The 12,386-nt window shown below is 37.3% G+C and overlaps 1 protein-coding gene across 3 annotated transcripts in view; it reads left to right on the top strand.

Moving 5' to 3' along the window:
* The window catches only part of ralgps1 (Ral GEF with PH domain and SH3 binding motif 1), a 113,019-nt gene that overhangs the window by 20,702 nt on the left and 79,931 nt on the right, over positions 1-12,386 (top strand). For 2 of the 3 annotated variants that reach the window (XM_065272117.2, XM_065272118.2), the window contains exons 7-9: positions 425-514; positions 2,796-2,888; positions 10,629-10,755. In XM_065272117.2, the coding sequence (XP_065128189.2) occupies positions 425-514; positions 2,796-2,888; positions 10,629-10,755 (310 nt within the window). The remainder of the gene's footprint in view (positions 1-424; positions 515-2,795; positions 2,889-10,628; positions 10,756-12,386) is intronic. The other variant, XM_065247284.2, reaches the window with a different exon arrangement.

Raw genomic sequence — 12,386 nt, 5'->3', positions numbered from 1 at the left:
CCACTTGGCCTGTTTATTTTAGTGTAAATGCATTTGATTATATCAGGATTGGCTTGATTTTGATAGGATTGATATGGTTTTGTAATATATTGATTTTGTGCCTTTCCACCCTGTAGATCTTGCCTTACTTTGTCAGAATGCTGTTTTTTTAAAAAAGACCTTTAACGCTTTTCTTTGTTAAAGCGATCTCAGTTTTTTATTTCTGTTGTCTTCATTTAAGTTTAGATTAATGTTTCATCATGGCATGATGATGTCAGAAATGAAGTTTTGCATAATGTGACTGGAAACATGTACTGTTAATGCCATAATAACAAGCACTTTAATACTTTAGCTTTAATTAATACTCTTAAGCCCATAAAGATAGCTATAGGCGTGCTGTGTGTTATGGGATTAATCTGAATGCATGTTTAAAATGTTCTCTTAGGTGAGTTTCTGGGCAGTGAGGGAGATTTTGACAGCTCAAACACTGAAAATACGAGCAGAAATATTGGGCCATTTCATCAAAATAGCAAAGGTGAGAAATTCTGCAATGCAGCCTAATGTAATTTAGGCTCATTTACTTTTCATTTGAGGGTAACACTCTGTGCTTTGCAATGAGATTAGACATATACTGTAACTGACCTGTGTGTTTTATTGAATTCAATCTGAATTGCATTAAGTAAATGTTGTAGTAATTGCATGGCTTTGTCTTTAAATAATAAAAATGCTGCTAAATAGTACTAAAAGTGGGGCAATTGCTTGTAATCGTAGGGGAATCACTTTTGGTGCTATTAAGCATATTTTTTTTGTTATTATAATGAAAGAAATGCATGCATTAAACATGACTTTTCCTTTAATGTGGAATTTCACAAGACATTTTTAAGATGTAAAATAAATCTTTGGTGTCCCCAGAGTACGTATGTGAAATTTTAGCTCAAAATACCATATAGATAATTTATTATAACATGTTAAAATTGCCACTTTGTAGGTGTGTGTAAAAAATTAGCTGTTTTTGGGTTTGTCCCTTCGCATGCAAATGAACTGATCTCTGCACTAAATGGCAGTGCTGTGGTTGGAAAGTGCAGAGTAAGGAGTGGTATTATCCCCTTCTGACATCACAAGGGGAGCCATTTTTACCTATTTTTTCACATGCTTGCAGAGAATGGTTTACCAAAACTAAGTTACTGGGTTGATCTTTTTCACATTTTTCTAGGTTGACAAAAGCATCGGGGACCAAAGTTTAGCACTTAAACATGAAAAAAGTCTGAGTTTCATGATATGTCTCCTTTAACAATGAATATTAACATGATGTCATGCCAGACCAGTGGCAGGTGAGAGAAGTGTTTGGGAAACAATTATTTTTGTAATTTCTTATAATAATGCAAGTAGTGCAAAAAGTATGTACTTAAATCACAAATTGTAATATCTTTCCCTTCATTACATCAGAAACATTTCCTGAACATAAGTCGCTTTTCTGAAAGATTATCAATGAAGACACATTATTGTGAAAATTATCATTGTTCAACACTGTAAGTGTATTTTTTTCATATGAAAGTCAGACTTACATAAATGCTTTTCTCATTAACTCATATTTTTGCACATTTTATTTGACTTTCCATGTGTCTTGTAAATGATGTTAAAATAGAATTTACTACAGAAAGCGGCACAGTATGGGAAACTGACCAAAATGAAATCGAGGACGAGGTTCAGAATGCAAACTGCTGAAATTACCAGTAAAATGACATTTATAGCTTTAAGGGTTTTGTTCTGGAACAATCCACATACAATGTGATATTTTATGAAAAGGCATAAAAGCTTCAGTTTAATAATGTTATAATGTTTTTGTTGTTGTTCTTGCTGTTAATTTGGTACTTAGTTTGTAATTTTTTTATTCTTATATCATGAGGGTCTTTAAATCTTTTCATCTGTGTCACCACTCTCTCATACATATAAACACACTCACACAGACTGCAGAGCCACACACCTGTGAATTCAATCAGTCTCTCCTCAAACTTAATGTACCATAACACAGGAAAACCTGCTGAATGACTCTATATGGCTGAACATTCAACCTGCAAAGCCTGTAAACTGCAGGACTTACCCTGCATACTCTGCTACCGGCAGACATACATGAGCGAATCTGAGTGGGCAGCGTTAAATGAATAAAGCAGATCAGCCAATGTCTAAACCAAACCAGGTGCTGGTTTCCTCCTGTTACGGGCCCATGACAGGCAATGCATGGTGCTTCACAGAGGTCAAACATAATGAAAAATTACATAAGCATGACATCATCTGACTGAAAAATGGAGTGGGACAAGCAGATGAAAGTTGGAGTGCACGGGGAGATTTCTAAATCAATTATTTTCTAGCGATCTTACAATTAATTCCACGGTTAATTAATTGGCACGATTATTAATCATCTGATCAAGGCTATTTGACCTAACCGTGAATAATTTACAGTGGTCTTACAAAGGTGAGAAATATTACTTAAAGTAGTTTCCCTTAGCCACTATATGATTATGAACCACTTTTAGTGCTATTTAGCACAATTATTTTTACAGTAAATATGTATTATCTGTGTAGATGACATTTCTCCTGTATAGCTTAGCGGTAAAGCATTGCATTAGCAGTGCAATAGGTCATGGGATTGAACCCAGGGAACAAACATACTGATAAAAATGCATACCTTTGGAAAAAAGCGAAACTGGAAATCTTATTTTCTTTCCAAAACCAGCACAGAATGTGTCTGCAAAAGAAATTGAATGATGTCTGTGGTGTACGTTCATTAAAGCTGTGTGTCTTCTGTATCTTTATAGAAACTGCTGGAGTTGAATAACCTGCACTCTCTGGTGTCGGTGGTCTCTGCCCTTCAAAGTGCCCCCATCTTCAGACTGAGCAAAACCTGGGCAGTAAGTTATTATTAATCAGATTTTATAAATGATTAAAGGTGCATTGTGTAACTTTTAGATGGATCTTATCTTTTGACAGAAATGTAATATAATATACATAACTAAATTATTAGTGGTGTAAAAAGACCTTACAAAATGAATCTTGTTTTTATTACCTTACAATGAGCCGTTTTTATCTACATACACCGCGGGTCCCCTTAAAGAGCACCTATTGCCAAATTCACGATTTTACATTTTCCTTTGGTATGTAAGTGTGTATTAGTACATGTTAACGATGTACAAAAGGTACAAACCCCAAAGTAAACGAAGATGTGATTTATCATCTCCAACGTAAATCTCTTTTCTTGGACTACAACAAACACACGAATTGGAGGCAACAGTTTATGTCCTGGGATTGGTGATGTAGACAAGACTGATATTCTCTCGTTTTTTAACCATAAACCACACAAACACATTGTATTATACTAAATACACAAAATAACGTTGTTTTAAGCAATGAAAATAGGTGCACTTTAAATGGAAGTCGCCATTTTGGGCCGCCATGTTTCTACAGTAGCTCTAAATGGAAAAACTGTTCTATAGAGCGTGCTTTGTCACTACGCTGTCTCAGACGATGACATGTTTTTCCTGTGACCGCTACTGTAGCCTTTCTATCCATTTCGAAAGGGAGGGGTGAGCTGTGGACAGAGCCATTGGTTGCAATTCACAATCGTACCACTAGATGCTGCTACACATCGACACCATGGCTCTTTAAATTAGATTGGAGTACATTACTCATTACGTTAAGATTTAGATTTCATGACCAGTAAATCTTGCGCTCTATATTTAATTTCATTACTTTACAGTACATGCAAGCATTTACAGAGAAATATAAAGAATAAAGTAATATTTTTGTATTGTACTAAGAGTAGTTTAGTGTAAGAGTGTTGTTCATTATACCTAAAGTACAGTAGTGTACCTGAAAACTCGTTTTTAAAATGTGTTTTAAAAATATAGACTACCGTACATACCCGATTGTTTAATTTGTGATCTAAAGACTATCAAACGTTCTACAGCACAAACTACGGATTTTCACTAGTACTTTTTTAGGGTAGAGAAAAATCTCTTTTAATATTCTGTTCACAGGGGATGTATTGTGTTTAACCACTGAATAGTAGCTGTTTGCTGCTGTGATTTAGCCGCCAGTGCTGTGTTTGTATTTCCTTCTCCAGAGAGCCCCAGTACTCTTGGATTTCCATTGATCTTATTTGCAGAGATGTAGAAAAACAGAGCACACGGCAGTCTGAGTGCATTATTACAGCGAGAGACTGAACCCATTTGATCCCATTTCCCTGATTTGGACAATTTTGAAAGAGCTTCTTCCAAGGCCTTGTTTACTATTACCAAAACTCAAAATCTATTTATAAGTGTGTTCTTTACCACAGATTGAGGTCTTATAACCTTGGGCTTATTGGAGGAAAAACGTTGCACCGCATAAACTCTGTTTATACAAAGGCCCAACTTGAATATACATCTAAATAAAATTGACAAGTGAAGTTAATATTATATGGTTATGAGTAAGGCTCATCCAAAATAATAGTGTGTGTTGAAGTAATGCACCAGTATATGAAGAGTTAGGTTCCAAAACGCAATAAATCCATTTTGACAAATTTTGGTAAAAATGTTTTCTTTACCAAGAAAGTGACAAGATGAAAATGCACTATTTTCTGTTACAAATTTTCACATAGCATCTTTAGGTTATAATAACCTTAAAAATTCAAATCCACATTTTAATTCTCAAAAAAAATTTTTTAAACATTATAACAAATGCCTGCAGGGGGCGCTAACCGACACGCTTCTGTTACTTCCACTTTAGACGCTTACTTTTAGCCAAACAATGTTTAAATACATTTAAATCTTTAATATTTGTCAAATTCTTTACAGTAGAGATGATCCAACCACTGTTATTCTTAAGCAAGAACATGCAGACATTAAATCATGTAAACTCCAAGTGAGGGTTTAATCTGCTGAGACACTTCACATCTGACATTGATCAACAGACAATAAAGCATCTCAGACGAACATTATTGGAAACCCAAACAAAAAAGCAAACGCAGTAAAAAACATAATATATAATGCATACACATTGCACTGGAAAAGGTTTGGACAGAAACTTAACTTTATGCTAATATTAGGACAGTGGCCGTTTCTCAAACAGAAAGCTGCATCCTCCTGAGGTCGCATATGATGGCTGCATACATTATCAAGCCTGGTTTATTTCAGTTATCTGATCAAGTCATTAGCATATTACAACAATTTAAGATTAACTTAATATAATAATAAACTTTATAATTGTTAATATTCAGTCTTTATGTGTGCAGTCTACAAATGAGACCTCCAAATGATGCAGCCTTTTGTTTAAGAAACGGCCAGCATTTTTACCTTCATGAGAAATCTCCTGACATAATTCATTTGGTGATACATATTTAATTTCGCAAGATCTCATCACACCCCTAGTGTTTTACTATCACTAATATTGTCTTTTTATAACCTTAACTGAAAAATTGCATAAAAGCGACAGTTAAGGGGTTAAAATAATGCTGAGGCATAAGGGTTAGTTCACAAATGGTCTTCCCTCCTTTTGTGGTCCTTGAACAAATTTAATTTCTTGTTTCAAATGATGTCAGAAGATTTATTTTTGGATGAACTGTCCCCTAACGTGTTCAAATACGTTATGGAACAACCATAAATACATACAGTGATTTATAAGGAAGAAAAACAATGAGACAAGAATCAGAACAAAACAAAATGTTTGGAGAAGAGAGGCAATAAAAGAGTTTGAAGGGCTGTTGTTGACAGTAGAATGAAAGAGGTAAAGCTTTTGGAAATGAGATGAGAGAAGACAGGGTTTGTTGACAGCAAGACAAATAGCTCATTGATTCCTATAAGTATCGTCAGTGTAACAAGTATTGTGCAAAGACATTTTCCATATTCTCAGCAGTTCTTGTTTTCCAATTCCCTTTCCCATTTTCTCTAACTTGAGCTTCATTGTTCTTCATACAGCTGTTTACTAATAATTAATCTCCTTTAATGTTTTTTTCCTAATTTAAACAAGAAAGATGAATTTGACCTAACAGCATTGTTCTCTGCAACATGCATAGGCACACACTTGAGCTCAGCGCCGTGCCGTCTTCACGCCTGCTGATGTATGGAGGCTTTAACTGTGATCTGGCATTGAATTCTGGACTCCATGAGTTTCATTCTATAATCAAAGCCAGTAATGCGTTACAAGCGTTTGCATGTGATACCCATACTGTTATCACCCTCAGGAGGATTGTTTTGCACTGTGTGTGTGTCCATGGGAATATGCTATTAAGAATATGTAATTTTGAGGTCATCAGATAATAAACTTTTTTTTTGTTAGATCTAACTGAGGCAGAAAATGACAGAGTACAGCTGCTAAGATTGTTAGACACTCTCGCATTCATACAGTACACTCAGATGGAAATCACATTTACTGAAACACGTTACTGTAAGCATAATTTAGCCTGTTCATCAAGAATAATGTCTTCGTAATTAGTTTTCTCTTTAAAATAGCATAAAGAGTCTCCCTTAGCTCCCATTAGTTTTTCATCTCGTTGTCATAATATTATTCTTTTCCACACCAAGTCGCAATCTAACTGCATGCCATTGGTTTTCTCAGAACATTTTAAAATAAACCAAAATCCCTAGCACTTCCTTTTAGATAAAAAAACGCATTTTTAAAGCTTTCCAGTTGAAGAATCAATGTTGATGCTAACTTAAGTTTTAGGCCAACACCTAAACACTAAGATAAATTTATATTGCACAGAGAGACCGTTTACTGTCTGTTAATCTTATCACTCCCTAACTGCATTGCTTCACTATGAAACAAACTGAAGAAATGAAGCTGTTGCATTATAAATGTATCCAAACATTAGAAACACATCTGTTGTAATCTTAAAAGATTTCGGATTATTACAGCTGTTACAGACCTAACTTTTTAACAGTATAAACAGGTCTTAGAAGTATCAGACATTTTGCATGCTCATTCGCATGCACACGTTCACACATAATGTCATCACAAAATGTGAGTTTTTTTAAACAAATTTTTTTTTGGTTGAATAGGTAAGTATATAATAAATAAATACATACAAAGTCAATGCAAAGACGCAAGTTTGCGCAAGGCAAAGGACACAATTTGGGCAATGCATTTGCCGCTTCTGACTCAAGGCTTCTGCCTATGTTTTCATATTTAAAAAAATTGCTACTGACTATTCAAACTCATGAGCCGTGTAGAGTAGAGCTTATTGTTTGTCGTACGATCACAAATGCAGACATGGCTTTGGGCCAGATTTGCTAACGGCTTGCGCCAGCGCAAACCTTCATTTTGTGGTTAAATAACGACTATTGGGATTTACCAAAGATGCGCAGTTGATAATTAGCGCTGAAAAGGTGTGGTCTAGTTATTTTTGCGACTGACCTATTGCATATGCATTTCTAGGAGTTTACCTTTCAGACGCAACATTTTTGGGATGAGAGTATTTAAATGCCAGCAGCCATATCACCCTGTAGCCCAAGACAGCTTTCCCTAGAAGCTAAGCAGGGCTGGTTAGTACTTGGATGGGAGACCACCTTGGAAAACCAGGTTGCTGCTGGTAGAGGTGTTAGTGAGACCAACAGGGGGTGCTCAGCCTGTGGTCTGTGTGGGTCCTAACACCCCAGTATAGTGACGGGGACACTAAACAGTCCTGTCAAAAAGCACCGTCTTTCAGATGAGACGTTAAACCAAGGTCCTGACTCTCTGTGGTCATTAAAAATCCTTCGAAAAAGAGTAGGGGTGTGCCCCGGCATCCTGGCCAAACTTGCCCGTTGGCCTACTAATCATCCCCCCAAACTAATTGGCTATATCACTCTGTCTCCTCTCCACTAATAAGCTGGTGTGTGGTGGGCATTCTGGCACAATATGGCTGCCGTCGCATCATCCAGGTGGATGCTGCACATTGGTGGTGGGTGAGGAGATTCCCCCGTTCATATGTAAAGCACTTTGAGTTCTGAGAAAAGCGCTATAAAAATGTAACAAATTATTATTAATGATTCACTCAATGCAATTTACACATTTTTGCATTTGTTATGATTGGTATTTGCACCATTATTTGACGCCAAAAAAGCATGTCTTAACTCTTTCGCCGCCAGCGTTTAAAAAAAAAAGTTGCCAGCCAGCGCCAGCGTTTTTCATGATTTTCACCAAAGTTTAATGCCTTCCAGAAAATGTTCTTCTTTAAATATATAAACATAAAATATACCAAATGAAAGAACATACCCTCTGCTTTCAAACAAAAAAAAAACGTTTCATCCTACCTTCAGTGGTTCTTTTGTAATCAGCTTTTGAATATGGGTAGGTTTCTGCAAAAACACCACATTTTGAGCAAAAAGCAGAGATAATTCCATTTTTGTGACGGACTTTTCATAGAGATCCCATTCAGAGCGATCTTTAAAACAAACACGGACATGCAGCAGCTTGCCATAGGGCAATACTTCCGGGTTTAAAAAGTTGCGGAAGAGCGCCACCTGGTGGATAATAGCGGAAAGACGGAAAATCTTGTCATTGGCGGGGAAGCGTTTTCTCTTAATTGACGAGATATCTCGTCAATGGCGGTGAAAGAGTTAAATTACTTTGTACTTAAAATGGCTGCAATTTTTGCTAAAAAAGAGGCGTCCCAGAGATCAGAGAATGCGTAAAACAATGCAGAGGGTTGTTTTAACATCTAACGGTTTATTTGGAATGCCAGAGGAACATATTATTCAAAAATAATGTTTGCTAAGCCATGTTATTTTTTATCTGCTAAAGTAAATAAAATAGGCGTCACTAGGAGAAGTTACACAATACCAGACGTTTTAAAACTTGTTCTCCAGTTGTGGCTTCATGGAATTACACACTCCAAATTTTCTGCTACGATGTCCCTGGTGCTGAACTCAAGATCAGCTCTGCTTATTTGCGACCCTGAACTAATTTGCGCTGCTCTTAAGATAGTATTGGTCATTATTGAAATCCGCTGTTGCGCCTGTGTTATTTACTGTAACTTGTGCCTTTTAGTACATAACCCCAAGATATTACCACTTCCACCGGCGCTTTTTTGGAATTGCACTCTCATGCTATTTTGCCCTGTTTAGTAAATCTGGCCCTTTATGTTTTAGTATCCTTACCTTTATCTGTTATGTCCTGCTCAAGGCACGCTGGCAAAGTTGATTGATTAGCTTGGTCATCTGCATTTTCTGGATCAGATTCGGGCTTGTGTTGATAAGGTAGTAAAGATTTTGAGCTGATCTTCCCAATAGGGTACGGAGCATAGACATTATATATGTAGACACCTCATAGACTGACGCTGCCTATCGAAGCTGACGTATCAGCGTGGTCGCCATCTTGAATAGGTCCCCAAAGTGCCCCCCTTCATTTATTTATACTAAGTAAGGTGTATCCCCAACTACAATAATCATAAATTTTTTTTTACCAGATTTTCACACGGTTTGGTTAGTTACGACATAATATTATAAATGGTAAAATAACCAAAAATATTGTTCAATCCTAATTGTGAAAGGTAATCCCATGCGATCTGGTATCAATACTGCACCGGTTATTGGAAACGTACCTATATAGCAGCAACGCTGGATTGCATTCCAGCACGTCATAACGCATCTACGTATATAATGTCTATGGTAAGGAGTGCCGCATTTTCAGCACGCGCTTGAGGTTTTCGGCCTTTCACAACTGTAGACTGTAAAAAATATGGACGTAGTTTCCGTGACGTCACCCTTAGGTTTTTTGAAGCCAATAGTAGGCTTTGCCTGCCATCTCCATCTTGGCTGCAAATCACTTGCAATAACCGAAAATGGGTAAAGAAGCGGGACGTTGTTGAAGCTGAGGTGGCTGGTTGTTGAAACCACACCCGACTAGCGTGACTCTAGTCACAGCAGTGGCCATTCACTCATCACTTGTGGCCAAAAAAAATATTAAACAACAACAGGTCAGAAATTAATATATAAAATAATAATTTATAGACGCGAGACTTCACAAAGAGAGTACATGGCATTATACTGTATATGCTGAGTTAACACGTGAACATTAATGAGCAGTAACACTAACAGTACTCTGGAGAGACACAGTGGGCTCTCAGCAACATGCTGTTAAAAGTGTTTGGAAACCTGCCTCTCCTTGGCTTGCAAAAGTGTTGAGTTAATACTTTCCCTGAACACATTTGGGGAGTTAACATTTTCTTTCTACAGCAGATGTGCACAGATCACATGGGTTTCTTTCTGAATTCTAGGGGTTAATGCATTATGTAATCTTAACAGGTATTTTACACATGGTTGTGCTGCTGTCTGGCATTCAGTGGCACATGTGCTGTTAAATGGAGGTGTTGGCCAGATTTATCCCACTCATAAAAATAACACTGAATCTGTTTCATATGACTTTGTTTTTCCCCATTAATGAGAAATATGTCCTGTGCTGACAGCACATATTTGTAAGTCTGGAGTGGGTTTGTAATTCAGGCCCTGAGTTTTCATAACACAACTTCATCAACCTCCAAATATTATGTATTGCTTTTAATATTCAACATGTTTGCGGACGGAAAAATGACATTTGCCTTGTTTAGGATCAGTAGTTTTTCTGTCTACACCACAAATCAGAACAGACAGTCTGTTAAATTGTTGTTCCTGTTTGTTTTCCTGTGTTCTGCACAGTTGATCAGTCGAAAGGACAAGGCCACCTTCGAGAAGCTGGATTTCCTTACGTCAAAGGAGGAGAATTACAACCGCATGAGAGAGTACATCAGATCCCTCAAAATGACCCCCTGTATCCCCTACTTAGGTGAGTGAGGTGAATCTGTCAAATCAAACGTGGAATGTTTTATTTCTGCACAGTTGGTATGTTATATATTTTCACAGTTGGTAACTGTATTCATCCTTGGCTCTTACCAAAACATCTTGCCCAATGGGACTTCATCTAGTTTTTAGTTATCTGTACACAGATGCTTTAATAAATCCCTTTAAAAGTGACATCTGGATGGTTTGCACCTGTAGATGATTGGTGTTGGCAGGGCTCTGTGACCAGCAGAGGGCGTTTTATTAAACCGATTCAGTTCAGTACTGATTGAGAAGTGTGTTACTAATATAAATTGTGTTACGGAAATTCATTATAAGACTGTTGTGTATGCCATTTCCACATTTTTTTTGCAATTAATCCCATGAATTGGGATGCACCCCATATGTTTTTTTTTTTAATAGCACATTAACGCAGATCAGATCCTTTACTGGATTCTTTGGAATTCTGCAGATATATTGAGGATTGTGGTGTTAAGGTGTCAAGATGCCCATATCTGCTTTTAATCTTTTTGCAGCTATCTGGAATTCCTAGTAATGCCAAAAGTGTCTTCAATCTTCTAATTCCAACACAAGTCACGCACCTGCCTATACTAATCGCCCCTGATAGCTGCTATTTCTCTTTTATGAAAAGGTATTTTGTTGGAGAAGCTTGGTGAGAATGATTTAAAGACACGTCAGTGATCCTGCAGGTTATAATGACAGCACTTGGAAATGAATGCCTCCTTCATGAATACCCAGAAACCATCACTCTCCTCTCTCTTTTACTCGATTACACCACTTTAACTCCAAAACAGTATGATCTGTATTCCTGATCTTACTGTTTTACAAAAAACCTGAATCATTTAAAAAGGAATCAGAGACTTAGTGTTTGAGTTAGATTTTAACTCCCGTGTTGTTTTACAAGAAGCGTTTGTGTTTTTTTAGACATGGGTTATTTGATGACAAAACAAAGCAGACCGTACATTGCCACATGTGCTCACAGTCTGAGCTGTTTTTTCCAGGTGCTTCTGTGCCATTGTGGAATGCAAATAAATGACAGGGCAGTCAGAGATAACTTCAGATGGTTGTAACTTAAGTTGTCTCTCGGTCTGTACCGCGTGGGCTGGTTAGTTGCAAACGTCTAATCGAAACTGAAATGCACAATGAGCGGCAGTAATTTTTTAAGAAGGTAAACATGCGGGTAGAAGTGACGTACCCTGTCTGCGCTCCACCGCACACGTCTTTCTTATTAACCAAATTTCCTTTACATAATTCACATTGAATGTCTGCTTCCTCTCAGGCAAAGTGTCAGTAAACACCATGTCTTCTGGCACGGTTTTCCCTAATGCAAAAACATAGAGCTTTCTCAGTCGCAATACCGTGCAAAGCTCGGTACCTGCTGCCTGTGCCTTGTGGTCGAGTCAAAGGGAACTTTAGAAATGTGCTTCTGTTTTTTTAAGGAAGGAGACATCTCTCAGCAGCAGGCTATTGAAGTACAGGGTCGGAAAGACTGGCGTGGCTAAGGTTTAATGGGCTGTCAATTCTTATCTGTGTTTCCACTCGGCTTCTCCAATGGCCCTTTCCATTTCCCATTGGGATAAAGAAGGATTTTGTCAAGATTGGTTGCCTGGATGTGGT

This window comes from Paramisgurnus dabryanus, chromosome 11 (genome assembly GCF_030506205.2).
Source record: "Paramisgurnus dabryanus chromosome 11, PD_genome_1.1, whole genome shotgun sequence".
In the NCBI taxonomy this organism is placed as follows: Eukaryota; Metazoa; Chordata; class Actinopteri; order Cypriniformes; family Cobitidae; genus Paramisgurnus; species Paramisgurnus dabryanus.
Note: the sequence above shows the minus strand (reverse complement) of the source record. Positions and strands in the feature narration are given on the sequence as shown.